Source organism: Filicampus tigris, chromosome 2 (genome assembly GCF_054856515.1).
Source record: "Filicampus tigris isolate MCC_2025a chromosome 2, RoL_Ftig_1.0, whole genome shotgun sequence".
Lineage (NCBI taxonomy): Eukaryota > Metazoa > Chordata > Actinopteri > Syngnathiformes > Syngnathidae > Filicampus > Filicampus tigris.
Window position 1 is genome coordinate 4,971,951 of NC_141218.1, and position 26,979 is coordinate 4,998,929.

At 41.0% G+C, this 26,979-nt stretch overlaps 1 protein-coding gene and 1 long non-coding RNA gene across 3 annotated transcripts; both read right to left on the minus strand.

Moving 5' to 3' along the window:
• Positions 1–2,331: 2,331 nt before the first annotated feature.
• On the minus strand, positions 2,332–12,074 carry LOC147151002 (uncharacterized). 2 transcript variants are annotated; one of them, XR_015085695.1, is made up of 5 exons: positions 12,027–12,074; positions 11,365–11,548; positions 11,090–11,230; positions 9,986–10,156; positions 2,332–2,534 (listed from the first exon to the last, which is right to left on the minus strand). It is a non-coding gene; the product is annotated as an uncharacterized LOC147151002 (long non-coding RNA). The 2 variants fall into 2 exon arrangements; XR_015085696.1 differs by lacking the exon at positions 2,332–2,534 and adding an exon at positions 3,307–3,710.
• A 2,024-nt stretch (positions 12,075–14,098) lies between these two features.
• Positions 14,099–18,251, minus strand: tex261 (testis expressed 261). The gene is made up of 6 exons (XM_086023539.1): positions 18,038–18,251; positions 17,189–17,268; positions 16,965–17,118; positions 16,812–16,879; positions 16,155–16,257; positions 14,099–14,873 (listed from the first exon to the last, which is right to left on the minus strand). Exons 1-6 carry the CDS (start codon positions 18,105–18,107, stop codon positions 14,758–14,760), a joined length of 591 nt encoding a protein of 196 aa, XP_085879665.1. The 5' UTR covers positions 18,108–18,251; the 3' UTR covers positions 14,099–14,757.
• Positions 18,252–26,979: the final 8,728 nt, after the last annotated feature.

The window sequence follows — 26,979 nt, forward strand, 5'->3', positions numbered from 1 at the left end:
TGTGGGCTGCATTTTCATGTCTACAAATGAGCAGCATGCTAAAGCACAAGATAATGGTTGGGCTGATTTTATTAAGGTCTGCCTGCTCTCATTTGAATAATGGTCTTTCTCGCCATGTTCGCTCCTTCCAGCACTTGACCCAGGAAGGACATAAATTCCATTTTGCTTTAACACCTTCATTAATATTTGAGTGGCTTTAAGGTTTATTTTTGACTTCCTAATTAGTATGCTGGCTAGTGCCTTTTATGTGGAATTGAAGTGTTGCTGGTGAAAAAAAAACAAAAAAAAAACCATGTTTCATTTGGAAGAAATTATCCATTGTGCAACCATTGAAAAACACACTTACTATTTTGTTTGCCCCCCCCCCTCTAATGAAAATAGATAAACTACAGCAGTGGTTCCCCAACTTTTTACACCAAGTGCCACCTCAAAACGTTCTTAACTCTCCGCGTACCACCATAATGACCGACATTAACTCAGTCACTGCCAAACATTTTCAGGCCCTCTTTTACCCTAACCTTTGAAAAATTTTGAAAAAATTTAAGTTCCTGGGATTGAATGTCAGGACTGTGAAAACACAAATACATTTTGTCAATGGCAGTGAATGAGTTAAAATACAGTAGTGCAGTGGGCCCTAAGGGTTCGTCAAAAAAGTATACCGTAACATTATGCAGTTTCACCAACACCAATGCACTTAAAGATGAAAATGTGAAAGCAAACACATTGTGAAGGTACTCCATTAAAATAAAGAAACTGTACCAAAATAAATATTTTAAGACAAACCATTCATAAAAATGAAATGCAAATATATTATAGCAAAAGTACAACTGGACTATACTTCGTGAGGGGAGATCATGTACTAAAAACGTAGATGATCTCCTCTCACTTTCTTGCCATTAATTTACTCTCATACATTTAAATTGTATTTTCATGTTGTACTTGAGTCGATTGGTCTAAGTTCCCTAAATTCAGTGATTCTTTTGCGTGCCACTAGAGGGAGCCTGTGTATCATGAATATAAATGGGCTCCCTCCACACTTTTTGAGAACTACAGGAAAGGTCAGCATTGGTATCTGAAAGCGTGGGGGGGGGGGGGGGGGGTAGAACTTGTCTCAAACTCGATGGGCCGTGAGGAGCTGCTTCAACCGCCACCCAGAGGCAACATTTAGGTCGCATTAGTCTGTCTAACCTGCTCGCGGCACTGACATGAACCCATTCAAGCGACTTTGGACCTTAGTGGCCCCCGGCTGCCGGGAAACACACGTACATACGAGCCGGTATGTTTTTTCAAGCTAAAATTAACCATGTTGGTCATGTTTGTCATGTCACCCCGAAGGCCACAGGTGGCCAGCTTCACGCCCATAGCGCAGCTAGCTTTTGCTAGCGGCTGTCATAGCTAACAACATGGCAGATCCTAAGTAGCGTCGCTGAAATATAACTTCCAGCGGCACTTTAACAGCTCGCGCTTTTCAAATGGGGCAGTTACTATTGTTTTTATAAAATAAGTCACACGGTTGAAAATGACTTTTACACTAAAATGAACAGACATAAGCTTTTAATGTTTCATTTGGAATGTCATTAAGTGTCCCTCTTCACACAAAACACAAGCAGTTTGTGTCGCATTTTGTTCTCTTACTGTACCCAATGTGAACTGAACCATCACTTACTATGTACCTAACTCATTCATTGCCATTGACGAATTTACTAGTCTTTTCACAGTCCAGCCATTCAATTTCAGGAATTTATTTATATATTTTTTCAATTTTTTTTTTTCAAACGTTAGGGTAAAAGAGGGTGTGAAAATGTCTGGCAGTGAATGAGTTCATTGTGATTTTTTTTTGGTGCAGTGTGACACCTCAGGTATTTATCCATTTGTGGTTTCACCATTATTGAACAAAATGCATTTAAAAAAGAAAAAAAAAAAAAATCAAACAATCCCAAGCCATGCAGCCAAGAAAAACACTACAAAATGGTTAATATAGGCTGTTAGGAATTTCATGGAACAAATATTAGAATTGGCTGTAAATGTAGGTCAGCGCTTGCATGTGATGTGTTTAGGAGAGCAGAAAAGGCCTTGCCAGCTATGACGGCCCACCAAGAAAAAAAAAAAAAAAAAGTCCTGCTTTTTCAAGCTTTGACAAAAACATGCAAATTGATGTATGTCAATAGACAGGGATAAAAAAAGGCCATTGGTGAAGACTAAAAATTCAATTATTTTTAAAACACACGGCCAGATTATTATTATTATTTTTTTTTTAGGGTAACACGGTCAGCCACGGTCGTTATGAAAGCCCAAATCGTCATATAGGTTTTCCAAATCGCGTCAGCTTTATACTTGAGCGTTTGTTCATTGGCCTCGGCTGTTCCTGAAAAGGCAGAGAAATTGGAGAGAGGAGCCGATGCTGCAGATGACGAATCCCCCTCTGGACGCCATCCTTTCCGGCTGAGTGCGTCCAGTGGGCCAGAGCCAGGTCTTGGAATCTAGCTAATGAGACACACACCCCCAGGACTCCGAGCATGCCATTGGTGGAGCGTCTGTGAAAGGACTGATATGATTGGCTGACGGGGCGGCTGTCGGGAAGCATTGCAAATCGAGCTGGCAGCTTTCATAAGCGAGAATAGCGACTATTTCACCACGGAAACATTTAAGAAGGACCAAACGACAAAGTCCAATAAAGCCATGCAGTACAAAAAAAAATAAAAAATGTTAATTTGACAATATTAATATTCCTCACAGAGTATGCCTGTTTCAATCCTAACCCTTCACCATGTCCCAAAATCTCTCAAAGCTTTTCACAGTAATTACCACCTCAAAAATATAAAAAATACTAATACTAAAATATATTATAGTAGTAAATAGAAACGCATCATACATTTAAAAAAAAAAAAAACATTTTGAAAATATATGTATTGTACATAAATACAACTCAACTGTATTTAAATATATATGCGAGTGTGTACTGTATCATACTTTTACTATTCTATTAGGCAGGGCGACGAGCCGTCGAAATGAAGCTCCTCCCGTCCACCCAACATATTCCTTGGTGCCGAAGCGATGTTTCCTCTGAAATATTGACCTATTTGCGATCTTTTGTGTGCTTGAATGCGTGATAACATCGCCGCCGAGAAAGGCCCTTTTCTCCCCCGCTTTGATCTCTTACTTTGCTGTGAAATAAATAATAAAGACGGTTCTATAGATGTTATTTATTCAGTGAGATATCTAAAGGGACAATGAGAGCAACATGCTGCTGACATGAATAATCCAGTACTTGTTACCATGTGCTAAAGTCGCGACCTCTCATCCGGAACGCCCTGCGCATATTTTGAGCATGACTGCTTTGAACTGCGAGTGTGAAGAACTGCTTTTGCAATTTCCCGGATTGGGGCGATTATGCAGACGGCCGACGAAAAACCTCCGCGGTGGGCAACCGGCGTGAAAACGACCGCCGCTGACTTGACGGCGAACGCAGGCAGAAGGCACGTGTTGAAGGCTTCTGACAAGTGATGGCGGTCGTGAGCCTGAGCAACTTTGAGCTTTTCCGTCTCCGTGGGCTCCTCGGCACCATGGCGGGAGGGGGCCGGGGTTCAGCTGGAGGTCAGGTTGGAACGATGAGCATTCCATGTCCTAGGCAAGCGTCCTCTGATCAGCTCATGGTGGCAGATGCCTGCGGGGGCTCAAGTGGAGCGGGCGTGGGCGGAGGCTCCAAACAACTGGGAGAACGGGGTCACCGAGTCAGCGCGCATCATCACGTTTGGCCCAAAAAAAATCATCAAAGCTTCCCAGTTCGTCTCAATGCCCGGCAGCCAGGATCAAGAGTTCCAACAAAATAATATCCCACTTTGGCTCCATTACCTTCATGAAAGTTGGATGGGCGGAGGTGAGGAGAGGATGAAATGTTAAATAACTCATTGCGCGGGGGTCATAAATACTATTGTCACGCGCTTTGGGCAAAGTGTATATTTTCCGTCGACGTTTTCAAAATATCTTTCTCATATTTTAAGCATTTAAGAAAGGGGCAGACACCCTGCGTAGGAAAGTCATTTCGGCTGCTGGCATCCCGGATCTCGTTCCTTCGGTCACAACCCAAAGCTCGTGACGTTCGGCCGCACAACACTCCGGTGAGAGTTGAAAATGCGTCTCGATGAAGCCGAGGGATGTAAATGCTGATGTCATCACACCAGACACCCTCAGCGGCTCGGCTGCGTCGAGAAATTTTGTCCGAGTTATGAAGCGAATCGGGGACAAAGGGCAGCCTTGGCGGAGTCCAATCCTCACTGAAAACGATTCCAACTTAACAGCCAGCAACGCGGACCAAACTGACACCCGTCGCACAGGGACCGAATAGCCCACATTGGGACGTCCAGTAGCCCGTACTTCAGGACCGCCACCCCGCAGACCGTCCCCGATGTCCACACGGTGTTGCAGAGGCGTGTCAACCACAACATACGGAGCCTTGAGGAACTCCGGGCGGATCTCATCCAGCCTGCCAATGAGGATCTTTTTAACCGCCTTGGAGACCTAAACCCCAGATATAGGAGAGCCCGCCACAGAGACCCCAGACTCCGCTTCCTCATGGGACGGTATGTGGATGGAATTGAGGAGGTCTTCGCTGTATTTTCCTCACTAATTCATCATCATTAGTCGGGGTCAACGGCGACCCATCCCCACTATGGTTTATGTGGTGTTGATGGTCACTGCTCCCTCATCCTGAGACGTCGGATGGTGGGCCAGAATTTCTTCTAAGCCGTACCGAAGTCCTCAAGGTCAAATGCGTAGCATTGGAGGGGAATTGTTGAATGTTACTAAAGGAGGCTAGGCAGCCCTCATGATAATGGCACGTGATTGTACTTGTGTCCTTTGCCCGTAAGCAGCCGCATCAAAATCAGCTCTCTCCAGCGAGCATGACATCATAAAAAATGCACACGGTGGCATATGGCGTGCCGGGTTGCGTTAGCGACAATAAAGCTGTACAACACTCCCCAATCCATATCCATTACTACTGGGTCAAGAGTTCATGCCGGATCCCTCCACATCTGCCCTTGTTGTCATGGCAACTGCGTGCTGCCACCTAAAAGAAGACGTCGACTGGAGAGCAATGACCTTTCTGAGTCTCCCTTCTCTACCTGCTCGGATAGTGCAACCATGTAACACAGTGGTGTCCAAAGTACGGCATGGGGGCCAGCTGGGGTTGACTGCATGTAATAAATTCAAAACATGGCCCATGTAGAGAAAAGAAAAAAAAAAAAAAAAAAAAGAGAATGAATATATCATATATGTATAGCAAGATATCACAATATTTTTTACATTTATAATAGAGATGTTTTGTGACATCAACAGTGACAAGATATCAAACTTTTGTTTTAAATGACAAAAAAAATGATTTGTCACGTGATATTTTTTTTCCTATTTTAGAATAACCACTCTAGTAACATTTGACCTTTCCTTTAAAAATGTCTTGTTTTTTTTTTTTTTTTACAATTTAAAATGAAACAATGTGACACATTTTTAATTTATTTTCTAAATGAGTACAAAAAATTATTTTTCAAATACAAATATAATTTAAAAACAATAACGTTAGTTACCGGTCATTTAGTCTAGTGACAACACATCACACTTCTTTTTTTTTTTTTTTTTTTACATTTTAAATTATATTTTTTTTAAGTTGTCACATGATTTTTCCCATTTACAATGGTATATTTTAATTTTTAAAAAAGCCAACATTTTGTAACAATTTAAAAGAAAAAAGAATGTGATTTTAATTTCATTTAAAAAAGTAATTTTTATTAAAAATGTTTTGGAAAGTTTAGAAATAATCACTGTTTTGATTTTGAATTATTTAAAACATGAAATATAAATGAGTCACACATTGTTTTAAATATTAAAATTTAACAAAAAAAATACACGGTATCTCACTACTTTTTATTGAAAATATCTTTAAAGTTGAAAGTTACAATACATAGGTCATGTTTAAAAAAAGCTAAAATGAAAAAAAATGAACATTACAAGATATCACACTAATAGTGACAACCCAAAGCTCAGATGTTTCCCCTTCCAAGTGCCAAGCAGATAGTCCAGCTTGTGACTCTGTTGCAGCTCACGTAAATAAATAAAATATTGGAGGCGCAAACAATTGACCTTAAAGCTGGTTTTCACGCCATGTGTGTGTGGTGCGGCTAACCCTTTAGCAGGACCTGCTAAGTGTGGATGTTCCATCAATTTTAAATGAAATGCCAAAGAGTACTGCCTATATTTTTGTATATTTCATAGCAACAATCTTGCCCAGCATCTCTTGGAAGCAAAACGTCGGGACGAATGTGACCCAATTATGTTGTTGGCTGACTTGACCTCCGTTTATGACGCTGTGTGTGCTCCTCCAGAGGACTCTTTATGTGTGGGCACTTCCAACAGGGTTCAATTAAGGGTGATAAATTCACATGAAGTATTTGCTGATGTCTTCAGATGTAGGGGGCTGGGGGGAAATCACCTTTTTTCCTCTCGAAAAGGTCACAGTTGACTTTCAGTATTGAGCTGTGTGTTCATGTTTTACTTCTTTTTTTTTTTTTTTAAAGATAAAAAAAAAAACAGAAATGATCTGACAGTAATGTTATTTTGAGAACTGTTGTGCAGACCCTCAAAAGTCATAATCAAAACTCAGGACTCTATTGTGAAAACAAACAAATAACAATGTATTATAAATATTTTATACTTATTAATATACTTTTAAAATTATAGGCCACACCTCGCTGAGGTATGGTGTAGCGTACCATAATTCATTTCCAGTTATGTTTAGCTAGTGGATTCTCTCACCAGAGTCCAGACACTTATTAATGTGCCTATTTTGCTGTTCAAAGGTGGATGTTGTCCGCTTTAATTTGGTTCCAGCCAGGCGTCTGTGAAAAGTAGACTCGATCGCCCAAGCACTTTTAATACTGGTATTAAACGTGCTAGCAGTGGCAGTCTTAGGTTAGCTTAGAAATTAGCACGGCTTCTCCGTTTGTCAGAATGATCCTTGTCAGAAATGTGGCCTATACACTGCCAAGGAGGCGATGATTATTATTGATTTATGAGTGACTCCGCATCATGTTCAGCCGCAGCAGTAGCCAACCGAAGCTGCGTTGATAGCTAGCTGGTGCAGCGTAAGTAGCATCGAGCTGTGCTTCAACCTCCAACTACCCGCAGAGGGTGACGTGAGCGACGCGGGGCCAGTGAAGCTTTTTGGGACGTCTTGGTGTTTGATTCTCAGTTTTGCCATTTAATGTGTTTTAATGAGGCACAGAAAATGCAAACAAAATGCCTTACAAAACGTGAAGCAAAACCACTTATATCGATCCTTGTGATAGATATATAGGATACATGGAGAGATAGATGTATCCCTGTTTGGTTTTGGGACATCTCAATCTCTAGTCTAAAAACTATTGCCTGTGTCCTATTTGTTAACAGGAAATATAAAATATTTTTTTTTAAAATTATTATTATTTTTTTTAATTGCAACAACTCAGGGACGGGATGCTTCAGAGAAACACAGTCCGAAAGACGCGGAAGAGCATACAGCTGAGCCTGAACGAGATTCCTAGTGAAATCGAAGGACTCCAGGACCCGGAGGCCGCAGGGCAGCCGGGTCCCCGTGCGCGGTGCATTCACAGTTCAGCGGCATCTCGACCTAAATGCGATGTGACGGGAGAACCTTTACTGATGCAAGCGGCAGTGTAGTATCAGGGAGGGCTGACCGAGCTGTGAACTGCTCAGCGAACACGGAGCAAATTAACATCAACAGAAATAGCTCGGCCACACAGCTCCATCACAGCCCGCGCAACGGCGTGAGGCGAGGCAGATTCTTGGGCCAATCGGAGCGTTTGACCTCGGACGGCGGCATTGGACCTTTAGAACCAGTAGCATCGGCCGATTTAACGTACACTAAATGAGCAGTGGGACTCTTTTACCCAATCCGATTTGAGGTTTGCCTCATAGGGCCAGCTAGCTGGCGCACATAAAGGTCAGCGTTTTTCTGTTCCTTGATTGTATTCGACTTGCAAAATATGTCTGAAGCAATCTGCAGACGTGACATACATACCGGTATATACATTATTAATCAGCATGTCAGTCCTACTCATCAGTATGAGGTATTTTATTTGCATTTTGAATGTCTGTCATGTCATTTGATACATTTTGATTCCAAACTGCTCCAGTCGATGTACGTGGCACAGTTGTGAGTTGTTGTACTGTGTTTTTGTCGAGAGTTGATGGATTCGATAATTGCAACGTAATAGCGGTGGTATTAAGAGGTGGGTTAAGGAGGTTAGGTACACACCGGAGGTCAAGAAGTGAGGGACTTGAGTCACTTGACTCGAGTCAGATTTATGCCTTGGACATGCTTGGGTAAAACTCGACATGACTTTGACTCCACGACTGTTTCCATTTGGAAATCTGTAAGAATTAGACCGTATGGCATTTGTTTTGTTTTGAAATATTTTTTGGGGGGTGTAAGGCATGCGAACCCGGTAACCCCTTCAGCATGCTACGGTGCGGAGTGCAGAGGCCATCAGAGGAACAAATTCCGTGTGGCTTTGAGGAAATTCCGGTCCACCGGCCCGTATCTCGGCAGGGGGAAGCGGTGCGCCATCGGCGCTGTGTATTGCCGGGATATAACTCGGGATATTGTGAGTCGGCGGGGAGAATACGTCAAAGACCTCCTCGGTTCCAACGACACGCCTTCCCGTGAGGAAGCAAAGTTTGGGGTCTGTGCTCTCTGATATCTGGGGTTGAGGTCACCAAGGTGGTTCAACAGCTCCTTGTGTGCAAGGTCCCGGGGGGTGGATGAGACAGATCGGAATTCTTTTCAGTGGGGTTTGGACTCGGCCAAGGCTGCCGATTCGGGTTATAAGATTTATGGAAAGAATTTCTACGTGCAACTGTATAGGGGGTACGATTTGGTGGCCTCAGTGCAAAGCATTTCTGCTTTTCCAGATGATGCGGTTCTGCTGGCTTCATCAAGCCGCAATACAATACAATACAATTTTATTTACATAGCGCATTTTATAACAGCTAGAGCTGTAACAAAGCACTTTACAAATAGTAGTAAATAAAGACAGTAAAAGGTCGTAATACACAACCCCAAGTGGAGGAGTTCAAGTGTCTTGGGCTCTTGGTCAAAAGTTTGGGCAAGACGGAGCGGGAGGTGGGCAGGTGGCTCGGTGCTCAGTTTACAGCGATGCAGACTTCCTATCGGTCTGTGGCGGTTAAGAAGGAGCCGAGCAGAAGGAGAAGCTTACAATTGACCGGCCGCTCTACGTCGCCACCCTCACCTTAGGTCACGAGTTGTGGGTTGTGACCCAAATAACAAAAAGCCAGTCATCCTCTGTTGCTGCATCTCTCTGTCTGACAAGAGACATATGGACTCAAGAAGGTAGCCTGGCATTGAGGTGACTATTTAATATGGGCCACAGCATTCTAGCGTTGCGTTTGGTGTATGTGTCAAATATTGTATCGGTACTACGGATTACGACGTCATGTCATCGCTACCGGCGCCCTGCTGAGCGTGCCATCTGCGTAGGCGTCATGAGACAATGGGCTTTTTACCGAGCGCTGCCCTGCTGCCGAACCGGGGCCGGGCCCGATGCTCTGTGACCTGGATACTAAAAGAAGGGCTCTGCCACGTAACGATACTCGTCGCGAGCACACGCGCAGCGGCGATGTGGCGTGTCGGGCGAGCTGCGTTTTCGTGCAGCCTTTTAAGTGTTCTGCTCATGCGCGAGGGAGTACAGATGCTTCGTTGACTGCCTTTCAGGCGATTTTGATGTTTTATCAAATCATTTGTTGTGGCCAATGAAATTGATTATCATTTAACCACATACTGTAGTTAGTCTGGCGTAAGGTGGCGCTATGGGCGCATCCTTTCTGCCAAACACACACGTCTACATTTAGCGGAACTGAAGCCTCCTTGAGGATCAGTCCTTGACCTCGTCCGTCTTACCTACAAAACACTGACCTTTAAACAGCCATCATGTTACTTTCTCCACCTTCGCCCCTTGGGTGTGTGAGGAGGAGTTCGGAATGGGGGCACGATGAGAAGCCAGAGAGCATGGTCCACCACGGGGTAACTTTTGCTACTCACAAAAGTTACAGACATTGGACTTCCGGGTAACATTTGGAGTTGAACCTAAAAAATTTAAAACGGGATTAAAAAATATTAGAAAATTTCACAAAGATGCGACGATTACAAGTCGCAAGTACGGAAGGGTCCCAACTGTATTATCGTGCTGCCATCTTGTGACATCCTCGTGCTGAGGATCTATGTTTTAGTGAGTTGAGGAACTTCGTTGAGACAAAAAAAAATGGTGTTTTGCCGCCATCTTGTAGCAACCATAGCCAATCATAAACCTTTTTAGGGGAGTGTCAATTATGTTTTTTCACAGTACTGCTGATCAATTGTTCAGCGTTGTCTTGACCTCATGTCGAAATGTGAAGCGCAGGCGGAAGAGGACTGTTTAAATACCAATTCTAATTGGATCTGGAAATTGATAGGTCCATTCGTGCATTATACACCTGGCGCACAGAGAGCTGTGCAAAAAGTACTGAAACATTGAAAAGTTGGACATATGTAAAAAAAAAATAAAAATAAAAAAAGTTGAGCGGTCAAATAAAGTTCACCCATAAAGGTTGTATACACTAAAACAAATGCTGGGTTGATTTCCCAACCCACTCGCTGGGCAGCTGTGGATTTTGAGCAAGTTGGGTTAATTATTTTTGGCCCAACAGATCGGGTGTAAAATTGGATTAGGACAACAGCTACAGTATACTGATAACCTGGTAACCCAATTTCTTGGTTGCTATAACTCATCAGTATGGGAAGTTTATTGAACTTTTTACCCCTTGTTGGGTCAATATCTTCCACAACCCAACTGGGCACAGATGATCAAGCATTTTTGAAGCCGACGCCGAGTTGGCTTTTTCACCCAGTAGTTCTAAAGTGTAATGCATTTTAGCTTCACCCTGAAATTTCACCCGGAAGCTGAATATCCCAAACCTTTTGTGAGTGGCGTATAGCATAACGCCATTCAAATTCCTCACATCTTCGCAGCCGGCTTGTCACCTCTTTTGAAGGAGTCTCTAGGTGCCCTCTTTTTCATCGCGAGTGCACAATCTCACTCTGAGAAGGGCCGGCCGGCGATGCCGAGGGAGGTCGCTGTGCGGTCACCCTCCGGAGCCTGAGTCGCGTTGTGACTCCAAGCTGCTGAACGTGCCATGGTGCATTAGCGCACAGGCAAGGAGAAAGGGAGGGAGAGGAGCGAGTAGGAAGAGCGAGCGGCAACAAGAGAGAGGATGTTCAAAATGTCGAGGGATGAGGGAGGGATTTAGCGCACTTACAGAACACGTGTGGAGTCCGGGAGCCCCCTGAGGGCACATGGTCCAGGGCAAGGTTGCTCATTAAATATGAAAACACATCCAGGGCCGTTTGCTCGCTGGGCTACTCGTCTCGTTTCATATCTTCTGGCTTTAGAGTTCACCAAACTCATCAGCAGAGGGCAGCAGAGTCAGACAAACGCCAATCCTGTGGAAGTCCAATCAGTGGTTACTGTACTTCAGACTTCTCAGGTCTCTGTGGGTCTACTTGACTTTTAAGTTTTATTTATATATCATATGTTTTTACTTTTACTCCCTTTATTTGAAAAACTGTGTTTTTACTGGAAGAATGTGAATGTTCTGCCAAATTGTTCATCCCGTCGAAACTTTCCACCAATGCTAATTTGACAGCCAAAATACTCCCGCGCGTTTTCAGTTTGTTTTGTTTCGATGCAGACTGATGGGTAGAACTTCTTAAAATCATTTCGGAAAAAAACACAGAGGTGAAAACAGCTAGTACGTCCTGACAATTGAGTGCAGTAAAGATAAACTGTGAGGTGAATGTGGTCACTATGCTCAAGATACGATTCTTAAAAGCTTTGACGGGAAAAACACGCCCAAAATATTTTTGAGGCAATGAAAAAGTGAAATAAGACTCAATAAAAACGAAAATATTAACTACTCACCACTTTCTACAGGTCGGACAAAAATCTATCAAATTCCCACGAAAACACTTGTGTTGTGCGCATGCGTGCGCAAGCGCACTGGACATTGGTAGCACGTCTCGATTGGCAGGAAGGAATTTGAGAACACCTGTTGAACATAATTGAAAAGAGCTGCAGAGCCCGAAGCAACATTTCAGCTTCTGTATTTTTTTTTGCTCTCTAACTTAGGCCTGCCGCTTATCACACGACGCAAGCCAAAAGCAATTGAAATGAACCGGTGCAGAAGTAAAAAAAAAATGACACTATGGTGAATCACACTCACACAGCAAGTGATAGTAATAGACTGCACATCTCCACCAACATTTCATTAGCCTAACAGCATAATTTCTTTAGTCATTTTTCCCGTTTTCTGAAAACAGGAAAAAACTGCAACAAACAATAACAGTCCTGTTGCTTTGATTCAACATTTGCAGATTGCGAGCACACTGGTATTTTTGATTGATGTTGGGACAATAAAAGACTTGGTCAATTAAGCTACTGAACTGTATTATTGAACCAACCAGAGAAACTAACAAGCGATTGTCAAGGAAAACGGCCACAAAGAGAGTAGAAGGGCTCGAATAAAGTGGAGTAGATATTTTTTTTAGAGGATATGGGCAATGATTGATGTTGGGCATTTTGGTGACAGACTCTCACCGCTATGGCTTGGCAGCGTTCACCCGCGATTCAAATTTTGAATGGCAGCAAATCTAGTAGCCGATGATAAGCCACTTACGTTAACAACGGTAGTTGCCGAACCTTGCACACTGCAACAAGCAGTTCGGTCAGTTTTGGTCGCATTGCTCGACAGGCCGAAGTCAAACCCAAGGACTTTTTGCTGTACTTTCATGAGGTACTTCTGCCACCACTCTATACTACTATAGTAATTTCCACCTCTATCACAGTTTGACATTATAGCCGATTAGTGGTGAGGAAAGCAAACAGTTATGTTGCGCCACCAGTTAAAATGAGATTGTAGTACGCGCCAAGCAAAATATGAGCTCGTTTTCATTCTGACCCTGACCAGGTTTGGACAGCTCACATCACTAATCTGCTTCGCCTGATGTAATTTCTGGAGCTAATGCGCAACACACATGCACACAAATACAAGCCGACTGAGGCTTTGCCCAGAAAATACAAATGTTCAACTGGCGAGGTTGACAAACCGAACTGCATCCCGTCCTTGACTCAGTCTCGTGACAATGAGCGAGTGGAATAAATCATGACTGGTAAGCCTACAGCTGTGATCAGAGGTACAAATGATGGTGGGTTAGTGCCCAAAAATGGTTTTATCATGCAATAAGCAGAGGTGGGAGTAAACCTTTGAATTTCCAGCAAGTTGCGTCAATAACTCAATTAGCCACTTCATATTCAGTATTTGTACTGGCATTAGTTAGCCGAACTAAGAAAAAAATCACAATCAAGTATTTTTAACTCATTCAATGCCAGACATTTTCAGACCCTCTTGTACCCTAATGTTTGAAAAAAATATTAACATGTTCAAGGGATTGAATGGCTGGACTGTGAAAAGACAAATAAATATGTCAATGGCAGTGAATGAGTTAATGGTCCTGAACCAACCTCATGAATACCAAGTCAAGTGGATTATTTCCTAAACTATAGCCGAGCAAGTCCGTCGTCCTAATATTGTCGACCTAAGTTCGACTCAAGTCAAGTCATGTGACTCGAGCTGCCCACCTGTGGAAACGAGAGATCATGCAAACATTTTGCTGGCGTCGGGCTAAAATTTCATAAGTCACATTTAGATGATGAATTTCATATTTTATTTAAAAAAAAAAAAAATCAATACTATCGGTCAGTTCACATGCGTGAGTGTTTTTTTGGTTTTTTTTACCAATCTGAAATGTTGAAAATGGCTTGCTCTCTTTCACAATGCAATGCTAATAATTGAACAAACTTGGCATTTTTGAGGTCTCCTGAAAAGTGACTAATTTGGAGGTACGAGGTTTTGGCCTGACGCCAGCAATTTGGAAGTGAAATGGACCAATGCCAAGAAGCACCAAATAGTGAAAGAAGTCCAACTCAGGCACATCCTCAGAGCAGTCAAGAATGATTTTACTCCAATTGCCTCCAGTAATTTGCGACTGCATGAAAGTGCGCCTTTTGTATGATTTGGAGAGAGCAATTGAGCAGCTTCTCTTACAAAAGTTTCGCATTGACATCTTCGGGCTCCGTGTGCGTTCGATGCTCAAATCAAGGTAGAAAATGTGCTGGTCAAAAAACAGTCCGGCAGACGTGATGACGGGTGGCTTTCATCCAACTTTGCCAAGTGCTTTTGTGGACTGTCTTCTAAGCTGCGATGTGTCTCGATCACCACTTTTGAATTGCAGCCATTGTAATACATTCCTAAATTGCTGAACTACTCCCAAGTACTCCCAAGGTTTCATAAATATTCATCTTGCGACCTTCTCGTGGAACTTTCACGCGACTGAGGCGGGTAATCAAGGGGCGAGATTTCTGGTTGTATGTCGCAAAAATCCAACATGCTTGGAAACACTTTAACGTCCAATGCAGCAAGTAGTGCAGATGCTGACTACGATCTCTTCAGATCCTCAGCTGGCACGGCAGGAGGCGCTGCGCGCATCACTGGTCCCTCCTCTTTCCCCTTGAACCGCAGTTACATTGGCATCCCAAACACATACACACGATTCCCACAGTCATGCCTACCCGACCCCCCCATAAGTCCAGTCCCTCAGTACATTTTCTGCCTGCTGGGCAGCACGGCCTCCTTGAGGAAGGAGAACACCAGGAGGATTCCAGAGCGCTTCCCCCGCTTGCCCTTGGTGAAGTAATTGGACACCACGTCATCTAAAAAACACACCAAAAAACTCAGGTAGTGACAAATTAATTAATTGAACATTCATGTCCTATCACTTGCCTTACTTACACGATTTTGTAATTTAAATATTATATTATGAACCTTACTTTCATGTTATGAGTTAAACATATTGTAAAAAAAATATTTTGTCAACATTTTGGAAATTGTTATGTTCACAAACTTCTGAGCAGCACTATATATATATATATATATATATATATATATATATATATAGATGCATGCATGCATACATATATATATATATATATACATACATATATATACACATACATACATATATATACACATACATACATATATATACACATACATACATATATACACATACATACATACATATATACATACATACATATATACATATATACATATATATATACATATATATACACACATATATATACATATACATATATATACACATACATATACATAAGCACATATATATACACACATACACATAAATATATATATATATACATACATATATATACACATACATACACACATTTATATATATATATACACATATTTATATATATATATATATACACATACGTGTTTATATACATTAGATAGATAGATAGATAGATAGATAGATAGATACGGACAGACAGACAGACAGACAGACAGAGACATAGGCTTGCACAGTTCACATCGCAAGGGGACCTTATACTAAATCGTCCATTGTGTGTGGGTGAGTGGCCAACTGTCATTTTTTGCAATGGTCGACCCTAACCCTGCAAGCGTGGACTTGAAGGGCACTACTGAGGATCCCTTGAGTCCCCCTGAGCCAACAAAAGTGTAACCACTCCAAGACCTGAGCAGTATGTTTGTCATCGTGACCTATGATGGACCAAGTCTCTCAGGTTGATGGAGGGTTTAGGTTAGTCTATGTGGTAGTTATATGAAAAGAACTTGTTCAAGTGCTCACCAACTGATATCTTTCATGATCATAAAAAAGAGGTGCTGTTTGTTATTTCGCAACCTGAGCCGCCAGCTTCAAACAAATTAAAATTGAGTAGCCCAGACTTGAAAAAGTCAAAATTGGCCGAGGGTGGAGAAATTCTAATGCCGGCCCTTAGCACCGTGTTTAAGGAATGACTCCTTGCAGTTGTTAGTGGAAAAAATAAATCTGAAAAGTGTGCAGCTGCACGCCTTTTTCTGACTTGCACACGTGGGACAATATGACCCATAATGGCTCGATTGTATGTCACTGTAAAGAGCTGCTGCAGCACAAAGTCACTCACCACCTTGCTGCATGGTGGATGGAAGCACGTTTTCGCCCGCTGACAGTGACACGAAAAAGGCAAAGGGGATCACCCAGAGGCAGATGGTGAAATACGCCAGCACCTAAACAAACAAACGCCACACGAAACGTTCAGAGCAAATCAAACAGATAAATTACTTCATATTTGCTCTTCAGAATACAACAACCATGGTAGAAAAAACACACACAAAATAAATAAAATAATACACGTGTGCTAAGTATTTCCCCTTCCTGGTTTTTATTTTCACTGTGTTCAAGATATTTGAATTAATCCATGTAATTTGATGGGTAGAAGTACTTATTCCCCTCCACAAATTCATAAAAAGCTTAATTATTGTCTTTCCTTTTTGAGCCCTACTCAAGTTATGTAAACATTGAAGAAGAAAAAAATCATCCTGAATATGATGATTACATATATACATACTTGAAGATGTCATTCCTAAAAAGACTGGAAAGGGATTGCATGGTTTACATGCCTTTTGTTTGTTTGTTTTTAACTTTCTGGTAAAAAAAAAAAAAAACACTGTTGCGCTCATATTTTACATTTTCAAAACATGTATTCATTTTAATCATATAATTTAAAACACTTACAATAATGCCATACAGCACAATGGAATCAGATGTACGCGGAAGTTACCTCTGAGAAAGGATAATACTCCTGTGCAAAAAACTGGAAGGCCATGTAGTGGTTGACCACCACCAGCACTGCGGAGTGGAAATGAGAAGGATTTATACACACGCGCGCCATCAAATGGCGGCCGGCAAGTTAAGGGCATGGCGCAACGCGTACCGCAGGAGAGGATGAAGTTGGGTGAGCTCAGGAGGATGTATGGGAATGTCTGCAGCAGGCCAAAGTAGACCAGGTTGGTGAAGAGTCCCACCGCGATCATCAATGTTGGGAAGCCTTCAAAGACGTACAGACCTGCAAGCACACCTGTCGAGAACTGCACAAACCAAGAAATGAAACGCCCGCCAGCATGCGGTCACGTGCGCATGTCTTGACGACTGGCTTACCAGGATCATGTATTTTATTATTCGACTGGTGGCCACTGTGTACTCTTCTATCAGTTCTGCCAAGTAATATAGACCAGCAGCTGAAGTGAGGAAAAAAAAAAAAAGCCACAGTTAAGGTGGTCATGCCTTCACGTATGGGAAAGGAGCGCCATGCAGCATTATGTCACTTTAAGATTGAAAGTCTGGATATTCATGAAACAGTAAGTGCAAATGGTTATGTTGGACACATTTGAGTAAGCTTGTTTGGTTAAGAAAATGATCAAAGAGATTCTGCAACATTTGCTTCATTCAGTGCGCGAGAAGAAGCGAGAGTTGGGACACAACAACCTCAAAGTATCCCTATTGATCGGTCCCTAATTTTATTTATTTTTTATTTAGTATACGATTAAAGGATAACAACCATTAGAGAGAAAAAAAAATACTTCAACATATTCAGTGCATTCAGGACATCTGGTGAACTACTTATCACATTCCCCAAATGTTCACAATAAAATTCCCAAATGAAGATCTACTTTGCATATTGACCTCCAGATTCCACATTTCTTGAATGATTTTCGTCACCAAAATGCCCGCATGAATACAAGAACATTCCCATCTTCAGAAATCTAATCTATCATTCTTACACAAGTTGCAACCTCTAGTTATGACCACGCTCATAAAATACGTGATGGATTTGGTCATGTTGGAAGCTCAACTAGTAAAGTCACTCAAGTTAGCAGCGAACACCCCCTTGCCCTAAAATGTGAACTGTTAGATTTTCGACGTGCTTCAGCTTCGCCGAGCAAACACGGCTATCATCTAGCAGTTTGTTCGCTAACTCGGGCCACTCTGGCGGTTGCGAGCACGTACCAATAGCGAGAGTGACGAAGGACACCTGGATCAACAGCGACAGCCAGCTCAGCAAATAAATAAACCACATCGCTCCGCATGAGAAAGGACACGTAAAAATAAATAAAAGAGAAGGAAAGAAACAAAAAGCCAGCTAGCTGCTAAGTTAGCAATGCTAACAGGCACCGCAGTTCCGGTCAAAGGTTCGCTCTCTCTCTTTCTCTCTCTCTCTCGAGCGCAGGCTGACGAGAAGGTTGGAGGAGCGCCCGCGGAGGCTTTTCTTTTGCCTGCAGCGCCACCTGTCGCTGGAGGACAACAGCGGTCTTACATGTTATGTGCAGTGCATTCGATAAACTTTTACATGATTATGCATTTGATTTATTTACAGGTCATCTTCATTTGTATGCATTGTTCAAATATGACATAGCACTGTTCATTTTCATTAAGTTATTGCCTGCTATTGGCCTTAAATTTCAATGTAAAAATTGAATCTATCTATCTATCTATCTATCTATCCATCCATCCATCTGGGGGAAAAAACGTCTAAAAATATTCTTCCATAAATTAAGGGTGGACAATTTGTTGGTGCTCAAGGTAAAAAAAAAATGGTCCAGAAGTCATGAGGTAAAAAAAAATACAATGGAAATACCGGTAAAATGTTATTTGTTTTTCATAATATGTTTTCGTGTTCATCATTTATAATCAATTTCGTTATAATAGTTCAAACAATTATCTAATTTGAAATGTTGAAAATGTGTTTTTAGAATGGTTTATTTGACTAATATTGGTTATTTGATCTCTTACATTAAGTTCATTTACCACCTATTTGGATGACTGAATTCGTTAAAAAAAAAGGAGTACATTTTAGTTAACCGATTTGAGGGGAGAAAAATGAATGCAATTTGTGCAAAAGTAGTAGTAGTGAAAAATGTTAAAACAAAGTGTAAAATACATATGACAGAAAACGAAAAGGGATTTATTTTAATTAATAAAAAGAACATTTCCGGCAAAATCTCATGCCACAAGCTTAAAATGATCGCCCAAGACAAACAAACAAAAAGAGAGACAGAGAGAGAGAAGAAAATGTACCAAGAAAAAAACAACATGGGGCTTAAAAAAAAAAAAAAATCCATCAAGTATACATCAAACACAATTTTGAGCAAATTTCTAACGTTTTCACTGCTATACCAAATAAACTGTTCCCTTTTGTTGAATTTATTCCACAATGGAACAAATGATTTAATCCTTTTAATTGAAGCAAGAAAAAAATGTATTCACAATCTCTTCAAGAGCAAACAACCATCTTTCCATGTTGAAATGAATGGAAATGCATTGCGCAAATATTGCATTTTGTAACACAACTAACAGAAAGGAAATAGTTAAACACTTTTTGCATAATGATTTCATGCTTCAATGCCTATTGACATAGTGCTGCTCCTTCTGACATGTGCACTTTAGCCACCACGGGGCAGTATAATACACAGTAATTACATAAAAAAAGGTCAGTCTGCTGCAGTAATATTTTATTCACAGAGGATAAAGAATATATGCTTATGCTGTCTGTCTACATACTGTATGTTGCAGCACATCAGCACTGATGCGGGGTGACGACTACAGTGAATACATTTTTTTGGTCATCAATGGTTTTGTATTGGCCACCACAATAAGTGGGCATTTATTGAACAAAGCCACCGCAGTGACAGCATTATTATGTTTGGTGAAATTACTCAAAACACAGTGTTGAAAACTATTACAGGCTACACAACCGTTTAAAAAGAATGGTTGCCACAGCTGCCTGAAAATGAAGAGTATTGATTCACAAAATCATCATGTTGTTTCTGTCATGGTTACTATACAATACAATACAATACAATACATTTTTATTTATATATGCCAGGACATAGAAGCTCTTACCTCCCAAAAATGATATTTTAAAGGCTAAAACATGTTTGCCAACTTACAATAAAAAACAAAAAAACAGGTGAAAAAAAAAGCAAAGCACATTTAAGAACTAAGAATTTAAATGATCATTATTTAATTCCGTATTATCAAACTATGTACTCCAGACCATTTATCTTTGTTCAGTTATCTATGCCAGTGACATGTGGTGACAGGCAGAAGATTTAAATGCTCTTCCACCAGATGGTACAAGGTACATAATTAACCTGTGAATCCATTTTTTTTGTGACATTTTCATTTGGTGGTGTGACTTGAGATTGTTTTGGGTCAAATATGCGCCTTGGCTCAATATTTGGCATAATTGATGTCTGACGTCTCGCAGAAGAGTTGGCTGAAACGTACCCGTAAAAAGATGAATTCAATTTCAAAGTCTTAAAATGACACATTGAAAGAGTCTGTATTAAAGTGTTGCACGTAGTCTCTTCTTAATATGAATCGAACAAAAGTCTACTTTAGCATTTGCTTGCCCCAATTTTCATTGATTTTTGATATAAAATTCAACTTACACGCCTGTTTGGTGGTTGCACCTTGTTTGTTTTTATGGCAGGTTGTCTAATAAATTTGTTTAGCAAAGTATGTACAACATGTGAGTCATTTCAGTAATGGAGGACATTTTCTCCCCCCTCATGAAATTTCAAATGATCCATGCCCAAAAAGACAGAAACATGCAGTTGTTGTGTAAATGATCATTTTCCTAAGATAAAACTGTAGCTTTGCTAAAAGGGATTCGTCCATCCTTCTATGCAATCTATGTACGGCTTATGCTCACTAAGGCTACATGACTCAGTGGAAATGACATCATCAAGCTAAATGCGCTCAACCTGGGTAGACTCAAAGTAAGTCCGCTCTTCTGTTTTCAGACGTAATGAAGTGAGTCACTGAAACCAACACAATCCTGCATCTCACATGATCAGAAAAGAAAGCTTACTATCAAATTTAGTTTTCATTATGTAGCAGAGTTGGTTCTTGACAAGTTAGCATAGCAGCTAACGCAGCTAGAAAAAAACACTAATGTTAGCATTTATTTGCAAATCAGTTACTGTAAGCAAAATGAAATTAATATTGAAATCAAATGTAACTTTTATTGTAAAGGACATATTCATCAATATTCAAAAGAATATATGAAATGATGAATAAAATATGTGTACCATTTTAAATAGGTAAATAGGTTTAAAAAAACTACCAATTTACAAGATAGTTTATAACCTGTTTTTCTTGCAAACATCTTTTAAAAAATCGAATCAGTTTTTCAAAGATACTGATGTCTAAATTGTCCTCTAATTCTGAATGACCCACATGAGAAAATTGTAAGAACGTTTTAGTCACTCAAAACCTGGACAATTTGGACTTTGTTGCGAGTTGAGCTGCCATTTCCAAGCAGATGTGTGTCATCCTTCTTGGTGATGTCAGCATGCATGAATCAATTCTCGCTTCTGTGTGTGAGTCTCACACACACACACGCGTACGCGCACGCGCACGCACACACCGTATGCATACACTCGCAAGCGCAGCGCAGCCATTACTCATTAATTGATTCCCAAAGCTGACACCTCGGTGGAGGAAAACAATAAAAAATGAATACTAGAGAGTGGCAGTGCAGGGCTTCTCATAGATAGCGCTAAATAAAGTTAATACGTAATGTGAAACGGTGTGAAGACGCCAAAATGGCGTCGGAGTCAAAGGTGCGACTAATGCTTTTATATGGCAGAAAGGCACGCGAGGATTTATTTATGCGCGCCTCAGCACACATGTGCGGCATCAAGTGTGGAGGTGCGAAAACAAAAGCCGACCTGCGGCATCTCCGAATCCTTCCTGGATGAAGCGTGTCAATCTCTTACCTCGGCTGAGAGCTTAAATGCGTCTCGGTCGCCGTCTTTCTGCCGGGCCGAGCTTGAACAGGCCGACACCTCGGCAGAGAAGAATGTTGTTTTTTTAATGGCGCCGTCCTTTAAAGTCGCACTTGGACTCGCTTTAAAGCAGGATCGTGATGGTGGACATTAGCCACGTGCCAGTGCCTTTGGTTTCATTGGCCTCACATGCAACAAGTTCCCCTGAATGCATCACGATTGTATTTCTCTGAGTTTGATGACAAGGAGACAAAAACGGCTTTATTTGGCTCAGTTGTAGGTGTGATTTTTTCTAAATATATATGGCTTATTTACTTGTTTATATAGTGTTTAAATAGTTTTAGTGTTTAGAGGTGTAGTCGCCATGTTCCACATTATTTGATGATAAGGCCATTGATTTTTTTCTGTATTATTGTTATAATCTAAATGTATGATCTACTGATTTAGGGTTAAACCACATTTGTTTGGTAGAAATTTTTGAAGTTGTCACAGTGAACACTTAAAAGACTGCAAGTCAAAGTGCCTAGCACGTTAACAACTCCAACAGAAGTAGGTCAAAAGTGTCTTTCATATTAATTCATGGTTCATTCGCCTTTATTGTAGGGTAAGCCTAAACTCTAAGACCGAAACATTTATGTGTAAGTCTGATATTGTTTATTGTAATACAGATTAATTTAGTGCTTGTGTTTGTTAAAAAAAATAAACGGGAAGAGGACCTTAAAAAAATAATCTCATATTAAATCACAATATTGAAGGGGGGAAAAAAAATCACACATAGTCAATATTATTTTCAAAAGGGTACTTGCTACTAATGGATCTTATTTTAGTTGAGATTAAAAACAGGAGGTAGCAAAAGTACTTACGGGCTGTAACTGCATGTAGAAGTACAGATACTTGTGTAAAAAAGACTCTGCATAAGTACATAGTACTTAAGTCATAGTAAAAAAAAGACATTTACTTCAGTACAACATTAAAAATGAATTTACCCTCAGTCGTGTGCAACACCGATTTTGATCGAGTTGGCACAACGAGAACAAAAATATTTTTGACAGCTACCAACAACAGCTAACATCGGCAAATGAAAGAATACACCTTACCTGCATGTGTTTGTTTCAAATTAGAAGGAGAATTTTTGAACAACAGATCTGGCGTTTTTTAGGCCGGTACAAGACAATGCATTTGCCCCAAAGTACACATACCTGAACATTCGACATAAGTACAGTAACAAAGTATTTGTTACTCCCCACCACTGCGCTGTTAGCGTGTGCCATCCAATCACTCGCTGATTAAAGAACATTTTGGAAAAATAACCCAGAATCAGAGAACAAAAACGCAGAGTGGACCAAAACAAACACAAGCGCCTTCACTAACACCCGAGATGATTCTGGCCGACCAAGCGGGACACCTCAAATTTGCCGCAAATACAAACACACAAAAGGACAAAAACGTGCAGGGCCCACAAAAAGGTTTCCCGTTTAAAAGGCGCGGCACCACCACGCTGCCGTGAATGACCGCTGTTTTCCAAACACACCAAAACAGACAAATAGCAACGCACACAAGAGCCATTCAGTGCAGCGAAATGAGGCGTCTTCGACAATGACCTGAGAGGAAGGGGACTGAAGGGGGGGGGGGGACACGTCGGGGGGCCCCTTTCACAGGTAGGGAACCCCGGTCAGGCAGCCTATTGTGCGCATGTGGGCTAAATGTAAGACGCCGATCACAAAGACCACAATTGACATGCAAAGGTGTCAGCCAAAGACAGGTTGGCCATTCTCTGCAGCCGCGCTGATGACCACTAATTACAGGCGAAGGGGCGGACATTTGCAAAGGAAGCTCCTTCATTAGGGCAGCAGCTGGGCCGCGTGACACTCTCATGTGGCGACGAGTGTGCCGCTTTTGTCCCGCGTGTGTGAACACCTCGGACGGAAGCTTTGCATTTGACGCGCCAACAGTAGCGGGCCATCGCATTAGATTTGTCTAAATCGAGTTCAGCCTCTATCACTGTTAAAAAACACAAATCTTGTGTTTTGGGGGGCTCAAGCAGTAAGTTAAGTTGAAACAACTTTAAAATATGAATTATTGACATTTATGTCAGTAATGTGAGTTAGCACGACAAGCAAGCAAGTTGTTTGCGCCATAACACTTTGCTGAATTGTTTTTTTGGGGGGGGACAAAACAATTATCACAACAACAAAACTTAAAATATTTTTTTGAATTACCCAATTTAAAATTTTATCGCAGTTTGTTGCCTTGGAATTTGGAGTTCACACAGTTTTTTTTTTTTTTTACACGTCACTGTGTCAAACTAATCTGCCCAGGACCTTCAGAATCAGTAGTGCTGCCTGATGTAATTTCAACTATAATAGCAACGGATCCTTTTTTTTTTTAAAGCAATCAGATTTCAAATTTGTCCACATCAAAGACACACGCATTGTTCCATGCTCCGATTGGTTCGCCAGAGCAAAACTTGTTACAGCCGAGCGGTCAGTAACTCTGGTGAGTATGATGGATTTTATTTTAAGAAGTCAACCCAAGCATATTTTTTTCAAGAATATGTTGTATGCAGGGCGACTAGTTAAATCAAGGCGTTCTGATTAATATTGTGTTTGTGGAAGAGGTGTTAATCCACCCATTTTCAGCCATCTCAGGGGGCGGCCATTTTGTCACTTCCGTTGACTGAATATGACAATAAGTTGCTCAGGGTGACCTGTTTTCCAAAGCTGAGCCATCGCAACATTTATCAGAATACAGTGGTACCTCTACTTAGGAGCGTCTCTTCATACGAAATTTTCAAGTTATAAAACGCCTCAACATGAAAATATTGCCTCTTGTTACGAAAGAAATTTCAGGATACGAAAGGTAAAAATACAGTATGGGCTGCTACTCGCAGCTCCAGAGTTTCCTGAACGCAACATACTCATAGCTGCTCTGCCAGTGGCTATTACCTAGCATCTTCCTGGCATCCCATTGGCTAAGAGGGACCTGTACCGTATGTCTCTATGAGTGTAGATAGACAGGTAGATATATATATATATATATATATATATATATATATATGTGATAGATATGTCTATGCAGCGTCCTCGTCATTCGCCCCTCGGGCCATGAGGTCTTACGAGAGTTTTACGTGAATTAGAAACGAGGAAAAGAAAAAAAGGAGAAAATCGTTTTCTTTTGTCCATACAAACAAAGCAAGAGGTAATAGAAAAGTATGAAAGGAGGATGCGTTTGGTTGATCTCGCCAAAGAATATGACAGTCGCCACGTTATTAAATCAGTTGTTTACAAAACGCCAGGCAAAAACCACTTCTGAGAGAGAACATGAATCAAAGAGGGCAAAAAGCAATGAGGACAGCAATTAAAAGGTAAACGACCATCATTTTTATTCCTTGCTCTATTTGTTTTTTTACATTATGCACAACTCTCATTTATTGTGCAATAATCTAATTGTAACATGTATTTGTTACATGTTTTGATGCATTTTTATGCTTTATAAAACATTCATGTCTGAATTTTGGGGGTCTTGGAACGGATTAGGGCATTTACATGGAAAACCCGTCTCTACTTACAAAATTTTCTACTTAAGAAATTTCTTCCAGAACCAATTCATTTCATAATTAGAGGTACCACTGTACCTTATTTCAACTATAGAACAAATTCTTGAAAAAATATGGGTTCATTTTTATGGTCATGATATTAGATTAAGATTGATTGAAAACTGGTCTGGACCAAGTCAACAAAAACTAACAAAATAACTACATCTAAACTTGAAAAAGCATTTCATTGAATTAAATAAAATACAAAGGAAAAATGCTTTAAAAAAAAAAAAATCTTATGTTTATAAACCCAACTAAAATGAACTATAACCATAGCGTAAATGTCCTTCGTTTTCATCTTCATTAATTTCCTTCATGAGCTTTCAGGGTTCATTTTATATTTATTTATTTCAGGATTGCTCTGCATTTGTAGCTACAAGAGAAGGATAGTCAAACAATGCTTTGGAACTTGTAGTTTAATTTATTGGACAATATTTAGTGATATTTTTTTTCTTGAATCTTAAAATCGATTTATTCTCCCTATATTAAAAAAACTAAAACTAATACTAAAACAGCATTTTTGAAAAAATAAAAAAATTCACAAAGCTGCTCTGAAAAATCCCAAACTTTTATAATGCTGGTCCAGATGACGCACAGCACATGTTGTGTTTTTGTATAAAAGCGCACGCCTTGGCAGTGTGCACCGAGTGAAAACGGAGACAGAAGAGCCCCTTTATCCTGTCTCGCAGCATCATCTCATCTGTGACTCTACGATGATGCCCGTGCGTCCCCTCCACCTTGCGTTTGGCTGCGGGCGCCCCGAGGTCAGCTCGCGCTGGCATCCGCTGGCACGCCCTGTCACTCCGGGCCGTCCGTAGGTGCGAACGTATGACAAAACACGAGGTGCCACGCGATCACACCTGGTAGGCGAAGACGTTCACGGGCCGCTGCAGGCCCTCGTCCGTCTCCGCACACGCACGCATGCACGAACATCCACAAGAGACCAGAATGTGTGATTCAAATTGTGCTCTCATTGTTTTAACTTCCTGCCATTGGATTGCGAGGGGCCAAAGTCAGCTGACTCCGGCTCACCTGCGACCCGAGCACTGCAGAAAATGGATGGATGGATGCTTGCTTGCTTTTTTTTAGATATGTCCTGCGATTGACTGGCTAGCAGTTAAGTTTTAAAGTGGAAGTCAAGAATATGTTCTGTGTTAATCCACTCATTTTTAGCCATCTCTGGGGGCGGCCATTTTGTCTTCTGTCGACTGAAAATGACACCACAAAGGCTCACAACGACCAATCACGGCTCAGAGTCAGAAAACAGGTCAGCCGTGATTGGTCGTTGTGCGCGGTTGTGATGTCATTTTCAGTCGACAGAAGACAAAATGGCCGCCCCAGGAGATGGCTAAAAACAAGTGCATTTTGCTGCTTAACTTATATTCCACAAACGCAATATTAATCAGACTGCCGTATTTCATTGCGTGGAAAAAATATGTTTGTGTTGACTTCCTCTTTATCAAGGAAGCTTCACAGATTCTCAATGAAGAGTTTTCCTCCCTCTACAGCCATAGAAGCTAAAGCTTGCACGAGAATTATTTTTACCGCAGAAGACGCGGTTC